At 24.0% G+C, this 17172-nt stretch overlaps 2 protein-coding genes across 2 annotated transcripts; both read left to right on the top strand. All coding sequences in view use genetic code 6, as the record gives it.

Moving 5' to 3' along the window:
* Positions 1 to 3342: 3342 nt before the first annotated feature.
* On the top strand, positions 3343 to 7674 carry TTHERM_01082890 (hypothetical protein; the record flags this gene model as incomplete). Its single annotated transcript, XM_001030442.3, has 10 exons — positions 3343 to 3478; positions 3641 to 3762; positions 4012 to 4075; positions 4158 to 4238; positions 4369 to 4469; positions 4927 to 5154; positions 5291 to 5738; positions 5794 to 6321; positions 6381 to 6836; positions 6947 to 7674. The coding sequence occupies 10 exons, from the start codon at positions 3343 to 3345 to the stop codon at positions 7672 to 7674; spliced, it is 2892 nt and encodes a 963-aa protein (XP_001030442.3).
* A 1260-nt stretch (positions 7675 to 8934) lies between these two features.
* Positions 8935 to 16330, top strand: TTHERM_01082880 (chromosome condensation regulator RCC1 repeat protein; the record flags this gene model as incomplete). The annotated part of the gene is made up of 17 exons (XM_001030441.2): positions 8935 to 9135; positions 9322 to 10338; positions 10537 to 10884; positions 10974 to 11310; positions 11373 to 11886; positions 11939 to 12058; positions 12112 to 12336; positions 12396 to 12639; positions 12707 to 13089; positions 13144 to 13361; positions 13533 to 14822; positions 14884 to 15308; positions 15362 to 15409; positions 15482 to 15569; positions 15626 to 15790; positions 15851 to 15948; positions 16013 to 16330. 17 exons carry the CDS (start codon positions 8935 to 8937, stop codon positions 16328 to 16330), a joined length of 6039 nt encoding a protein of 2012 aa, XP_001030441.2.
* Between the last annotated feature and the right edge of the window lie 842 nt (positions 16331 to 17172).

Below are 17172 nucleotides of genomic sequence, written 5' to 3'. Positions count from 1 at the left end.
TGCAGAATATCTTTTTTGTTTTACTTTAAATTAAAAAACAAACTTGCTTGAATGTATGCAAGACACCAAACAATTAGCTAGCATTTAACACAATTAAAAAAAGATAAGTTTCCGATCAAATTAATAAATAAATAATTTACTTACAAATGTTGTAATTATAATTAATAAAATCAAAAACGACAAATAAAAAATAATACTTTTTCAATCAACAAAAATACATCTAAACACGTGTTTCCAATTTTATGAACAAAATAAATATTTTAGCAATCCTATTTATTTTCAAAAAAATAAAAATTTCTTTGAGTTATTTTCTCGTTTCATTTAATTGAATAAAGTAATAATTTTTCATTTCAAAATAATTATATTGTGATATGTAATGCATCAACTAGATAAGTCCTGTTGCTTTTTTTAAAAATTTAATTATTAATTTTAAAAATAATAAATAGAAATATTTTAATAATTTTCCAATCAAATAATTACTAAATTTACTTAATTTCCTGATTTAGAAATATTTAGAATATAAATAATCTAATTTAAATGGTAAATTTAGTTTATATGAATATATAGATAGATGTATTAAACATGTTCTCAATCAAAAAGTAACTATTTTATTTTGAAAAATTTAATCAATATATTTGAATAAATATAGTTTATTTTCTAACACCTTACAACAATATTAATGAATTGATTCCATTTATTTCTAGATTAAAATATATAAGAAAGTAATTAATTTTAAATTTTGTTAAATGTTAAAAAATTAAAATAAAAACAAATAGCTTGAACAAATTTATGTAATAAATTTGATGTTAGTTGTTAGATTGAATTAGTAAGTTTCTAATTTATTAGTTAAAAATATTTAGAATTAAACTTTAAAATAAACTTTCTTTCTACATAAAATCATTTTTCATTTCCATATTAAATTTATTAATTAATAAGTTATAAATCAGTTTAATTAGTTAAGAGCTAATTTGACTTTGAAAAAATGTAATTTAAATAGAAATAATATAATTTTTTAATTTATTATCTAAGCATTTAAAATGGTTTTTTTTTTTTGCTATCTCTACTATTATTGAAGCAAATTCTTAAAGATTAGACTAGTTTCTTCTTATCCTGCTGCTATTAATGACAGATCAACCTTGTCTTTATTCTTACCATATCTTATACTTGCTTACAAATTTATGAAATATTAAAAATAGATATAAAAATATGTTTACGATTTCTCTTTTACTGTCGCAAAGAGAGTTATTCATATACTGTGATTAAATTAACAAGTCATTATTCAATTATTAAAAAGTGTACTTTTACTTTGCAAATGTGAGAATTCATCAATTTAAATACTAAATACATACATACTCTTTTACTTAAAGTCCTATTCAAATGTATTAAAATAAAAATATAACTTGATAGAAAAATTCAAAGTAAAGATAGAAAAATTTAAATAAAAAATAAAATGATTTTTATGTAAAAGAGAATCTAAAAATTTTTAAAAAGTAATGTTCTTTTAATAAATTTAAATAAAACTATAAAATGATTGAATAAAAATGCTAATTAGTCTTTAAATAATTTTTATTAGAATAGTTAATTTAAAGTACTAAAAATTTTTTAAAATAGTTTGAATAGAATCAAAAACAAAAAAAATAAAACTTTTATTTTTTCTGAATAAATTGAAAATTTTAATTTTTTAGGAAAATTGTTTTATTAGAAAAACCTTAAAGTAATTAGCTGAATTTATTAAACAAAGGGGTAATTTATCTTATATTTTGTCTAAAATTTTAAATAAACATCTTAGAAAATGAATAAAAAGATTGATATAAAAATAATTGCAAAATTCCACTTTATTTTGAAATATATTGGATAATCATAATAAACGAACATACACATTATCAAAAAACATATTTAAAATAGTTTAATGTTAAATAAATGACTGATCTCAGTATTTGACAATCTTAAAAAGGAACAAATAGATCAAAATTTATAAATCAATCAATATAAGTAACAACTATCTGATGAATTTAAAAGTTAACATACAATCCAGCATACTATTTTATGATACTAATCTAATGTGAATTAGAATATACCTACTTCCTAAATAAAATATGTTTGCTTCAGTCAAGTTAATATCTCATTCTTTCTTTTAACTTGCATAAATTCTAGTACTTTAACGAAGATTCATGTTACTGCCTATACATTTACATTAATTTTTTTTTTCAAATGCGGTTTTTGCTATAAAAAATATTTAAATTCTTCTATTCTATTCTCTCAATAATTAGAGCCGCTTTTATTTATGGTAAAAACTAGTGTTATGAATAAAATTCATCATTGATATTTTTTGTATTTTTTTTATTTTAGTGGTATTTTATTTAGAATTTACAGCAGATAAGAATTAAAAAATTTAACTAAAATGTAATAAATAAATTTTATTTTAAGATTACTTACTTTTTTATATTATTTATGATAATTTAAGTTAGTAATGTTAATCACAGATAAGGATTTAGTTTAATGTAAATTTATTTTAATTATTTATTTGTTTATATAGCTGGTTAAGAATGATATCGATCGCTGGCTGATTTTATTGTTTTGTATTTTTAAATTTGTATTATTAAATTTAATATAGACAGATATATACCATTTATTTTAGACAAAATACTTACCAAAGAAACATAATTGAATTTATTTTTTGTATTATTCAAATGGATGAGTTATCATAACAATTTTATTATGAGGCAGTTATTTGAATGAATTATTTAATGGTTTTTAATAAAAGTTGAGCAATTAAATTTGTTTGTTTGAAACAAATGCTTTTGATAAAATAAAATATAAAAAATTCAGATGATAATATAAATTATACACATAGAAGGATAAATTGAAGGTGATTGATTTATTGAGTTGATTCATTTGAAATTGTTTGTTTGTTTGTTTGTTTGTTTGTCCAATAAATAAATAAATCAATCGATATGTGATACTTTTTTTTAGGGAGAAAGAATATATCAATAAGTCAATCAAAGTATATTTTATAATATAAATATTGTGAAAATAATTAATTAAATTCTCTTTGCATTAAGCAATTAACCAGTCAAGCTAGTAGCGAATTTAATATTAAAGTTTCTGGATTATTTATATAACAAAATATTAATTAGGTCAAAGAAAATAAGTAAATTTAACTACAAACTGTCACTGCTTAAAGAGGAAATGAGTCAAGCAGGAAGTTAAAAAAAGGGTTTTCAGCAGAACATCAAAACCGAATAAAATGAATCATCTCAGAATTTTGCGTCTTCTTCTTGTGTTCCTTAAACTGATCGCTAGAATTAGAATTCTAATATAAACACATTTAAAATATATAATATGAATATACAATCAAATGCTTTTCACTACGAATAGACTGTGCGAAAAAAGCAAACAAAGTAACAAAACTTAAACGATAACAGCACTCCTTCAGTACAATCAGAGCAGTCCTTTGACGAAAATCCTGAAGAAGAAAGTAAATAAATTAACTAACAAATTTTAGAACAATAGAAATAAAATTTATCATATTTATTTTTAGGAAACAGATAGATAGTTTTTAAGTTATAAGAATTTTATTAATTTATACTAGAAAATATCATTTTTCATTATTAAATGAAATATTTTTTTTAAAATATAGTTTTGAACAATGTGCCTGTAGTGCGTGACTTGTTGATTGGGTGCAAGCCGGACTCAAATAATATCATAACTGATAAAGAGCTTCATTATTTATTGCAAAAACTAGGAATATCATAATAAAAGGTAAATTGAGATAAAACCATTAAAAATGAAGAAAAAATTCATTTCATTTATATTTAAAATGATCAAAAATGGAACAAAATATTAAAGAATTTGAAAGAGTTTTAGTTTTGCTGCATTTCTGCAGCAGATTCGCGAGCGAAATGCAGTAAAATTGAATATAAATTGAGAAAAAGAAAAATTCTAATTTTATTAATTGGATTAGTTTAATTTGGTTTGTATTATAATTTATTATTATTTTAAAAAAAATAGAGTGAATCTGACTTATTATATCAAAGAATTCCTAAAAACTCATTAGGTTTAGTAGATTTTCTCAGTAATTAAAATTAATTATTTAAACAAACTCTTTATTAATAATAATAACTAATAACTAATAACTTTTTTTAAAATTTGTCTAGATTTTGGGCTTTTTGTCTGTTAAGATATAAAGCAATTAAATTTAAAATTACTTCCACTATGTGAAATAACTTTTCGACTAGGTAATTATTTTTTCTTAATTTATTCCATAAATAACTAACTAACTGCTTTTCTATTTTCTTTTGTTTATTGTTGATGCTATTCATTTTTTAATGTAAAGCCAAAAATTAATTTTATATTCATTTAATTTAGGCTTGGAAATATTTAGAGTCTTAACTGAGGAAAACACTTCATTCACTTTGAAGCATTTAATGAAATATTCTAAAAAGCACAAAGACTTGGACATTGATTTTGTAAATATTTCTTTCATTTTTAACTTTTGCTTACTAAATTAAAAAATGTATTGAATAGATTCAATTAATGGAGCTATTTAGCTTTTATAGCAATGTTTAAGCTGGAGTGTTAAAAAGAAAGCAGAATATTATTCAATATTTTTAGGTCATTAGTCCAAAATTAAAAGGATGTTTTAATCCTGCTTTAATTAATGATTTATAAATATTAATTGAGTAGAACTGACTCCTTAACAACTCCTCTCAACACTCTAACCAAAAAAATAACAATAACCCATCTCTTTCGCCTTCTCTATAAAATGGATAATTCAATTCTTCTACAGGTACAAACAGCAATATACAATAACTGCAATAGCAGACGAATCAGCCAAAGCAACCAAGATAATTTGAAAACAAAGCAATTTAGCCAAGTGGATCCACTTAAGCTAGAATTTAAGAAGTCCTTTTTAAAAATTATCAGAAACCCTATGAAGTTAGCGAAAATAAAGATGGAATGAAACAAATCCACACTTATCAAGAAAATACCATAGAAAATGAATTAAATGAATACCTATTGCAAAATAAACCTAAAAGCAAAGGCTGGCTCTACCGCCTCAGTAAAAAAAAAGTTGGCAAATGGTCAAACTTGTTCTTCTTTATCAATCCTACTACTAACACACTTTTTTCTGTGAAGCCTACTGATTTAAAAGTGATTTAATTACTTTAACTTTAATTTTATTTTCTATTTAAATATTTAAAAATCATTCAAAATTAAAACATATTATATTTATTTTATATTTGTTTATCAATATTTTATTGAGCTTTTTCATTATTTAATATTTTAGAGAAGCATCAATCTCGAGCACATAGAGCTTTATAAATGTTCATTTATTGAGATTTTGGAAACTGGATAATAAAATTCTACAAGAGATTCAAAGGTGAAGAAGAAATTAGAGACAAAACAGACACTTAAAACATAAGAAAACATTATTAATGATAATAGTGAACAGGAAAAGAAAACATTTTTCGTAGTTGACACGAAAGAAAAGAAGACTTATTTAATTCGATCAGAAGAAAGCATGGAAGTTATTTCTGTCATTACAATACTCAACAACAAAAAGAACAATCTAGATGTTCTAAAGTAGAATGATATTTATAAATACATTGAAAATGTGGACTTAGAATACACTGGTATAATTGATGTTGCTATTTGCAAGCGCAATTGTATCAATGTTTTCCACTCTAATTTAAAAAATTACACTTTCAAAAGATAGTATCTGAGCATTAGATAAGGTAACTTTATAATCATTTATTTAAATAATTTTAATATTATTTTAACATATATTAGGAAAATTTATGATTTATAATGTAAAAACGAAGGACACACTAGATTTGCAATAATACAACTTAATAGTTGATTAGAATCTGCCTTATGCGTAATCTAATCCTTATTCTTTTGCCTTAGAAAAAATATAAGATCATGAAACCATTTCATAGTAAGCAGAGAAAACCTAAAAACTGGGTTAACTCGCTAAAATTGAAGAGAAACATGGTAACTATACAATAGAAAATTAAATTGATAAAGAAGAAGGCAGCATAGTAGCCTTCAATACACAACAAGCAGAAATAAACATTGAATATGAAAAAAAAATTGGCACAACATAAACCAATAACATTTAAAACAATAATAATAACAAGCAGGTTTCTGCTGATACTTAAAATAAAAAAAGTGAAGGTTTCTTCTCAAAAATATTTAAACGAATAACTGAGAAAAAACCCGATCGTTTAGTACTTGCCTCCGATTCAGAGTACAAACGTAAATAGTGGATTTTCACTATTAATTTCTATAAATCAATAATTTTGAAAATATAAAATGGTAAATTATTTATTTATTTCTTTACAAAAGTTATACTAAATTTAAAATTGAATAAATAGGTGAAAAAATAAGATTTTAAACAGAAGAAAATGTAAATAAACACTCAATTCTTAGTTAATAAGCAGCTTTATATAAATACTAATAAACTAAATAAAAAAATAATTTTGACGACTTCGGTTTAGGCAAAGGCTTGAATGACATAGATGATTAAGACGACTATTATAATGTGTTTAATCATCAGAATGACAGAAAAGAAGAAGAAAAAGAAATTGATTTAGGCTAAAAGAAAGAAGAACCTAAATAACCATTAAAGACTTAATAAAAACCAACCGAAGATATATAAGACAAAAAGAAAAATGTAAATATAATTAATACTGAAGGATCTTAAAAAATTAACAATAACATTCTAATAAACAATAAAAAAACTTTTAATATATAACCAAACACTACAAAGAATTCTCAACCTCAACCCTATACTATAACAGAACCCAATGAAAAAGTTACTAATAGGCTTGGTAAATAAAACAATTCAAATATATTATTTATTTATTCATTCATTCATTCTTTGATTTAGAATTTCTATTTACATTTAAAATAAATTTTAAAAAATTATTTTGTATTAAAGATTCAGAAGAAGCACTCCTTACACTTACATTCCCTAACTTTTTAGCAGAAAATTTGCATTTGCTAAAGCAGGCGCAAATAATGAAGAAAGAAAATTTTACAATAAATTCAAAAGAAATAAGGACATTTACTGAAAAAGAAATTTGTGAAAAGTTTATCAGGCATTTCTTCAGCTTTAATCACAAACACTTTGAGATCAAAATGAAGCAGCATGGACTTGAAAAATTCAATGATCTAAGCTTTGATTAAGAAGAAGAAAGACAGATTTAAGAAGGTAATTAATATAGAGAAGAAAATGCAAGAAATGAAAATAAAGATTTAGCTGATTCTTCTCTAAAGTTTATGCCAAATAATGTAAATACCAAAAATGAAATGGATTACTAAAAGCATGGAATGAGTGAGCTTAGTAGCATGAAAAGCGACAGAAACATTTCAAAGGCATATGATATAAATCTTGGTAATCAAAACACCCTTACCAATAATAATACTAACTAAATTAAAGTAGTACAAAACAATAACTATCTTTAAGTCCATCAACAACAAAGTAAATAGAATTTGTAAAATAAGAGTGAAAAAAAATCGATACAAGAAGTGAGTCTCATGGAGTACTGTCTTACTGAATAAGATGAAGAACCTACTGCAAAAATTGTATTTAATAAAAACCATAAATATATTGTAAATAAAAATTAAACGGCACTTTAAACAATTTTCCTTTCATGTTTATTGTGAGTTTCTTTTAAGCTGAAAAGATGCTTAATTGTTCAAAAAAAAAAATTCTGCATGTGAAAAGGGAGGGATTGTTTTTTAATTAAATCAATTATTCTTTTAAAGTATTTTTTCAAAAATTTAGTTTAATAAAAGTAAAATATTTTTTTCAAATAAATTTTTTGAAATGCATTCTGAAAAATAGAAAATAAATTTTTGTGATATTAAATGATTTCATTACTTTGAATAAAGCTAAGATAAATAATTTATTGTTTTTTATTAATTTTTTAACTAAATTTTATTTGTATCTTGGTTTTTAGCATATTTAAATTTAAAATTAATTGTTTTTTTAAAAAATTAAAAATTACAAAAATTTAATTGATAAAAATTGGTAAATAAAAATATTTCATAATATTTTAAATATTTATTTGTTACTTATGCTTTCGTCTACAATAAAATAAGTTAATTAATTAATAATTTTTGTTTCAAAATTCCCATGCAAATCTAGTTTATAAAATTTATTTAAAATAAAAAATTAGTTATTGCCAATCATCATTTTTATTCAAAATTATATAGAAAATAATGTAGCTGGTACTGTTTGTTAGAATTCAGAATTATTTATTTATTTATTATTTGTTTTATCAAAAAATTGAATTAACAATGACGACATTACATTACATGACATGATGGAATTTAATTTAATTTAGTAAAGTTAACAATTTTATAATTGCCTTATACAAGGATAGTTTTAAATACACATAGAAAAAAGAAATCAAAATCAATCTTAAAATTAAATATGAAGTAATTCAAAGAAAATATACTCTCATTATGAATTTATGAATGAAAGATTGAATGAATAAATGAGTGAAATAAAGAAAGAAACAAAACAGGTCTATTCATTTTTTTTTCAATTGATTTTTATTTAATTGAATTGAAAAATATGTAGGTATATATGTATGTATATATTCATTCATGCAATCAGATCTAGTCAAGTAAAGTAAAGTAAATAAAAGGATCTTTTGAAAAATTAATTAAAAAATTAATAACAAAAAGAAAGAAAAATACATATATTGCTTGCTTGCTACTCTATTATTAGAAGTATAGAGTGAATTCAAATCTATTTTAAACGATTGATTGAAAAGACATAAATAATTACTAAGGTAACCAGATTTACTCAAACAAATATTATAAATATAACAACTTCAGCCGATATAGAATTGCATTTCAATACTAAGTCAAAAGAGGTTACAATAAAAAAGGCAAGTCAAGCAAATAAGTTTAGGTATGGGCAGCTGTTGTGGTAAATAAAAGCAAGACGGCAAAACTGGCTAACATTAGTAGCCAGGCCAAAAGCTACACCAACAGCCATAGCAAAAACAATCTTTATAGTCAAATAATTAAAATGATTAAAACAATAATTGGATGCAAAGCAATAATAATCAGGCTTCTACTAAGCACCTGACTAAGAACACAAATGAGCATCAGGTAATAGCGATTCTTCCTTTTTTCTTTGGATTGATAGCGAAAACAAAAATTTATTTTTATTGTTTTTCGTCTGCTTTTTATGCTATCTTTTTTATTTACACTTGAAGAAGATTTGTAGAAAACCCAAAAATTTAAATTAGTTTATTAAATAAAAAATGATTTTGAATTATTTGCATTAAATAAAAGGATGATCATGTTGGTGGTAGCGCCAATTAGGGATAAAGTGATATGGCTATTAATAATAATAATAAACTAAGTTAAAATAATTAGCATAATATTTATTCTTCAAAAGAAAATGCTGAATATGAGATGCTTAATAATGCAAAAAATGATAAAATTATAAATGGAGGAGTTAATCCTTAGTCTGCAAGGAAGGATGTTCTCAATTTAGAATAAGTTTAATTGCAATTTAATGATAAACAAGATGCGAATTAGCAGAGCACATAAAAAAATCAAGAGGTTAGTAATGCTACTACCTCCCCTTTCACTTCTAACAAAGAAAATACAAAGTTGTAAAATGGCATTCACACTAATGGACAATAGTAAGAATAAAGCAATATTTCAACTATTCCTTAAGGCAATAAAAATATGCAAATAAAATCTGCAAATGCTAATACATAACCTATTCAAAATTAAGGTTCTAATTTGTAAAACTCTTAATAAATAGTAGGATAGTCTTATATGGAAGGAGAGAGTATTGATAATGTTGAATAGATACTTTAAAATAAACCTAAAAGCCAAGAACGAGGCAGCTAAAATAATCGTTCTAGTATTTACAAAGAAAATTATTAGCAAATGACAAACACAATTATTTGTAGAAACGACATTTTTATCTTCTCAAACCATCAATTTTAGAAACAAGTTAATTCGAAAAAGAAAGGATTCGAATTGTACTGCTACTTCTCCGAAAAGGAAAGCAAAATGTACATGCACGAATTAGTAAAAATGCAAACAAAATCCACTCATGGATCTACTCTTGCAGATCTTGATGCTTAATAAAACAATAATTTCTCCTCATAAGCAGCTTAATTTTCTAATTTCTAGGACTGGACAAAATTACTTGAAAAGTACTAGACAGCTTAGGTTACTAAAGTCTTAGATAAAGATAGCAAATCTAAAAATTTCCCTAATTAAGAAATTTTTTAGTAAATTATCTCTATGAGAGAAAGAGCTTGGTACGAAGAACTTGTCTAACTTTACAAGGTAAAATAAAAATAAAAATTTCAAATAATTTCTATTTTTTTTTGTAATATCAACAAATAATTTATTTTTTGATAAAAATTTGCTTTTGGTTATAGAATTTCTAAAAAGCCAGTGAATTTTCAATTAAAGATTTAGAATTTTTTCAATTTTAATTTAGTTTTTACTCTATTTTTAATATTAAATTTAATTAAAAAATAGGAGAAAAACAGTGCAAATAAAATTAACATGAATATGCAAGAGACTATTTTTTACAAGAAACTAACTATAATAAATGATCATTTTAGGTGGTTTGTTACTGCTGTCGCTAATAGCACCTTTAATAACACTTAATTTGCCTCTTAGTTTGAATTTCCTCCTTAAACTCTTAACATGAAAAAGAGAAAAACAAGTAGTGTAAACAGCTAGTCAGGTGCTAAGTTATGTCATTCAGATAAAAGCGATGGTCAACCAGAGTAACCCAATCTAAAAACTTAGCAATCTTAGTTTAATTAAGTCTAAATGCAGCTTAACACTTAGCCTCCGCTTTCTCCAATTAAAAAACCCAGCGTAAATAATTAAATAAATGTTTTTTATTATTCACATAAAATTAAGCTTTTATCTTAAAAACTAATTATAATTCAAATTAAAAAATTAAGTTATAAACGGAAAACCCATATTGTGACACTCTACCTGAAGCATTTTCTCCCTTGTGGTTAAGAGGATTTATTTGGAAAGGAGTTTATTTTAGACTTTTATCAAAGAAAAAAGCAAAACATGCCAAATGTGAACTAAAAGCACTAAAGCATATCGGACTTGAGTATTTACAAAATGATTCTTCTTTCAAAGTCAACAATATTATGAATTAATCTCCTATATTTGTCAATTACTTGCTCCCATTCATAAGTATTGTTGAGAGTTCTTCTTTTGTAATTTATGGAACTCCTTATATATACACTAAAAATAACTCTATCGAGGAAGGTCTTGTCAGATAGAGTAGAAAATATTTTTTATATTAAAATAAAAATTAACTAATTGATTGTATTTTTATTAAAAAGGTGGCTTCAATTTATACAGCGCTTATAATAACACTTATCTATTGAAGAACTTAAAAGAAAACAACCTGAAACTTTACCATAAAATAGAAGAAAATGGAGGTCCATAATAGCCAATTCAAAATATTTTTTATATTATAAATAATGCGAGAGACTTGATGCCAAAGCATTGTGAAAGCAATCTAATGTTTAAAATTAGTTAGGATATTACTGATGGCATAGTATTTTAATAGCCTCCTAAAGATGGATTCATAGAAATAAACTCTTTGAAAAAGGCTATGGGTTATCCAGATATTAATTTTAAATATGCTTCATTGAATTATAACTAGTAGAAAATAGAAAAATAGTAAGAATAGTAAAACCAGCAGAAGAGCTCTTCATACAAGCTAGATTAAATCTCATTTAAAAAGCATGGTTGGCTTTTTAAAATGATTTTCATGTCATAACATGACTCCAATCGTTTTAATTTGAATAAAAGAGCCAGCGAATTACTCAATTTAGCATAAAGAAAATCCAAGTAATTTTTTTTTCTATTAAATAAAAATAAAATTTTATATTAAATTTATTAGGGAAATAAAAAATGTTTATGGAAATGTGCTAATTTTTGCTAAAATGCTTAATCAAAACTGTGTTATAAATCCAGCATTAGTTTATTCCGAGGACATTAACTAAATTCTAAATGTTCCAAAGTAATTTTTGATAAAATTAAATCTAGATTTTAAAAAATTATTTTTATATTAAGTTCTGAATAATTAAGACAACAAAAATCTTCTTTTTCTTTGTTGATCAACGAACAAAGAGAAACTTATTTATCATAGACCATTAAGAAATAAATAGACTAATTGGTAGCCATTCTTGATAGAAGCGATGTTGTTATCTCAGCTAAATCTTTAGTTGAACAATTCCACAAAAAGGGAGTTAATATGCGCTATGCTATGGTTGTTTACTCTTTGTTAAAGACCTAAAAGTAAAAAAATATATCATTCTTAAAACATAGTGAAATATATTTAATTTTTAATTTTAAAGAGCCAAGAATATTTTAGGATGTGATATAATTGTGAGGGTTCTGAAGCAAATAATTTCTGAAACTACCTCAGGAACTTTTAAAAAATTATCTTTGATCTCGCAAGATCCAATATTATCTCAAAAGAAAAGCCAAATTTCTAATGGTGTTTCAGATGATACATAAGAAAAAAATGACATATTCTCAGATAATTTATTTAAAAATACTCTTTGCAGATATTTAAGTTTGCTAATTAAAGGAGATCCAGTATGTTATTATAATTATATAGGAAATATTTCAATTCATTTTAAATATTAATTTTTAAAAATATTAGAATAGTGAAGATGCATTAGGACTGCAAGAGATTATCTAAGGGTTGAATCTGTACAGGTTAAGGACAATATATCATTCTTAAGTAATCCTTAGTGAAAGTGCACTGGCTTTCTATCAAAGCAGCTAATTTATTAAAGAACTTATTTCGGTCGCTTAATAAAATGCAGGAATTTTAATGATCACTTGTCAGCTTCATCTGTAAATAACTTTATCTGCAGACTTAGAAAGAAATATCAGAAACGATAAATATTATTTCACAATAAGAAATGTTGTGCCTAAACCTCAAGACATAACTCACATTGTTTACGAATCAATTCCTTATCTAACAATTAAAGAAATAGCTTATTTATTTTTAATAAAACTTTCTTAGGAGAATGTTCAAAAGTAAATTTATTTATAAATCTTAAAAATATTTTAAATAAAATTCATTTCTTTTAGGTTTGTCTAAATTTAACTTCCTAGTTCTCTTTACAAAATTTCTAAGGACTAGTAAAATGGATTACTCTCTGATGCTTACTACATGCCAACAGGAGAAATTCTAAAAGATTTAATATCCTATTTAAACTGCATTTTTGGAAATCTCTACTCATTAAATGCAGAACAAAATTTCTTCCTTGATCTTTACATATTTTAATTATTTGACTCATTTTTTATCAGTAAAATTTTATTTTAATTTTTTACTTAATCCAATAAAATTTATTTTAATTTTTTTACTTATTCCAATAAAATTCATTTTAATTAAAATATTTTTTTATTAAGTTTAATCAAAACTTAAAATTCTTGATTTAAAATTTATTTTTAAATTTTGTGAAATATAAAAAAAATAGGCAAAGATGATGAAGAATTTGTAAAAAATATAATGAATGAAAAGATTTAACCTTTTCTATAAAATTAATACACTTTCTCAGCTGAATTAGCAATAACTATTTACACTTGGATAGGTATTTTATAAGAAACAAAATCTTTGTTAGAATGCGAGCAGTCTTATATGATGGCTTTATTAGCAATTCATAAATTATACGGAGATCCAAGAGGTAGAGGAAGTACTGTTGTTCCATGGGAACTATTTATTGCATGGAGATTGAGTATTATTGCTAGATTGCAAGGTAAAAAGCATGATGCTGAGTATGTAGAAGAACTTTATGACAGCATCCAATTTAGCATGTAAAAGAATGTCTTCAACTACTACAAATTTAATCACTATATTTACTGGGATCCTTTTAAACCCTTTGAGTATAATTTAAAAAATGCTAATTTAGATAAAGATTTACCTTCAACATTTACATCACTTATTTCTCTAAGATAAAATTAAGAGAACCTCCAACCTACTACGTTATCTTAAAACGAACCAAACCCTTAACAATTAGAAAACAATTTACCTTTTAATCATTGGACAGAATACCAAACTTTGGATGAAAATTCTCCAATCATTGACGTTTTAACCTCAACACTAAGAAAAAATGATGGTTTATTTAAATGGCTTATGTAGAATTTACTAATTTTCTAAGAATCAGGAGTTATTTGGGAAATAAGCAGTTTGAGAGCTTTCTAACTTTCAATAATGCAAAATGTTTTCCATGCGAATTCATCTTGCTCCTCAGTATCAAGCCATTCAGATAAATTCGATTAAGCAACTCCTAAATCACAGAGAATTGAAAGTAAAAATAAAGGATACATCCAATCAAATTAGTCTGGAAATATTGTTCAGATTCTTGAAAAAGATTACAGCACTTTTTCTAAAAAGGATGCTGTAGGAGTAATGTTTTCTTGGGGTTAGAACACTGAAGGTTAAATGGGTAACGTATATGACCCAAAATAAAATTTACTCAGCAAAAAAATAAAGGTGAATTTCCCTAAATTAATCGTGCCCTTAAAGGATACAATAGTTACGTCTGTAGCTTGTGGTTATCAGCACAGTGTTGCTATAACATATGCAGGAACTGTTCTAGCATGGGGTGATAATTCTCACTCCTAACTAGGTCTAGGAGAAAAATCACCATCATCTGTTCCATTCCCAACTCCCATCCCCGCTCTTACAAATATTCAATCTGTTTCTTGTGGTTCTGAACATACACTAGCCTTAGACTATATAGGTCAAGTTTTTAGTTGGGGAAACGGTAATTTTTTTTTTTAATTTTATTATTATTTAAAATTTAAATGATTATCATGTTAATATAGGAGAAGGAGGTTTGCTTGGACATGGAAACGAAGATGTGTGTCCATCTCCAAAAATTATTGAAGCACTGAAGGGTTTAAATGTAGACTTCATTGTATGTGGTGGTCTCCACTCACTTGTTTTAACTAAAAATCGCCAAGTTTATAGTTGGGGTAGAAATGAAGGAGGATAGCTTGGTATTGATAAAAAACTGTTTACAAATGAGAAATGCTACTTAACAACACCAAAAAGAGTAAAAGGAAATTTAGAAGGCGTTGGTGTTATTTAAATAGCAGCAGGTGAAGCCCACAGTTTAGCTTTGGCATTGAACGGACAAGTATACGGTTGGGGATATAACATGAATGGCTAAATTGGACTTGGTATGCAAACCGATACCTATCCTGTCTATGAACCTTAGCTGATCCCTAAGTTAAATAAAATAGAAAAAGTAAAATAAAAATTTAACCATAATCTCAAATAAAGATGTTTAAATAAAAATAGATTTATTCAGGGCAAACATTCTCTATGTTCATGAGTTCGAATAAAGAAGTAATTATTATATCATTCATTTATTCATTTTTATATTTTGATTTTATTTTAAATTAATTATTTTTACATTAGATCTTTTGCTGTGGATTAAATGATTCAAACTAGCTTGGATTGGAGAAAGAGCCCATTAAAATAACTTCAACTACAAACAATATTTTAGGTAAAAAATTTACTTTTTAATATATTTGAAAATTATAATTTTTGTATTTATTTTAGATCAATACAAACCATAAGATTAAAAAAGAGCAGTAACAGATGTTTTTATTCCAAAGAAAATGGATTGCTTCCATTAGATTCCTGTTTTGCATGTCTCTTGTGGACACAATCACTCACTGGCTCTAGTTGTTGCTGACACAAAGCATTACATGCTATTTGCATGGGGTAATTATAATTTACTAATTTTGTTTTTTAAGTATCTTAATGACAAATTAAATATTTTAGGTATGCATAAACACGGGTAACTCGGTATAGGCGAAACAGGATAAAACAGTTCTGTGCCTCGTCCAATAACATATTTATAAGATGTCACAACTTACAGCGTATTTATATATATTTCTTTGAAATATTAGTTTAATTTAAAAATAATTTATTTATTTCAAATAGATGGCTTGTGGGTCATATCACTCTTTAGTAGTTGCAAATGATGTGAATCGTATCTTGAAAAAAGAAACAATTCGTACAATTAAAGAAAATCTAGAAAAGTATGATCAGAAATGGAATCTGTCATTTAATCCCAAGGATAATAAATATTCAAATATTAGCGAATTCATACATACAAACAGTATCACAACTAACAATAACAACAATAATAATAGTAATAACATTGAAAACATCGCTCCTTCAGAAGAAGGAAAAATAGATAATCCAAAATCTATTTAAAAGGCCAATCAGTACTATGCCTTAGGCGTGCAATTTTCCTGACAAATAAATAAATAAATAAAATATATTGATTAAATTTTGAAATTTTTAATTCAAATAATTAATCAAAAAACAAAGCAATTTTAACAGAAATAATTAAATAACTAATCAATAAATCAATTAACTAATTAATTAATTAAGATAATGAAAAATAATAATAACCAAACAAAAAACGAATAAAACCATAAATTTAACTATAAATCCCTTAAATAAATAAATAAAATAATTAATTATCTATATGTACACTTATTCTTATTATAATAACAAATTTTAAAATAATTAGATCCAACAAGAATAAAATAAATTTTTAAAATTAAGAAATTCGTTTACCATAAATAATCATAGTTATTCTCATAATATGAGCAACATTTAAAGAGATATATTTACTATTTTATCATCTAAAGTAATTAATTATGAGAAGCTTAAGAAAAAAACGTAGAATGGTTAGTAAGTAATCTATAAATGCTTTGAAAATAATAAAAGACTTAAATAAATAAATAACACAACACAAAAAACTCATCTTATTTTAATTTTGTCTTCTTTTTTGGTATATTTATTTAATTTACCAAAAATAAATAAATAAATTTTATAATTCTAAAAACTTTTTATAATTTATATTTAAATTAAAAAATATATATTTATTTTTATATTTTGCACAAACATTTGCTCTTAATAAATAAAAAACTCAATTTCAAACAACAAAAAACATAATTTTAAGTAAGTTAAATAACAATATTATTCTTTAAGAAAACATTTTTAATAGTTTATTTCAAAATATAAATTAATTTTAAAAATAAATAAAATATTTTTATTATAAAATAGTATTTATTGTATTTACTTATCTT

The sequence above is a fragment of the Tetrahymena thermophila genome (assembly GCF_000189635.1).
Source record: "Tetrahymena thermophila SB210 genomic scaffold scf_8254502, whole genome shotgun sequence".
Classification (NCBI taxonomy): domain Eukaryota; phylum Ciliophora; class Oligohymenophorea; order Hymenostomatida; family Tetrahymenidae; genus Tetrahymena; species Tetrahymena thermophila.
This window is presented reverse-complemented; position numbering and strand designations above follow the sequence as displayed.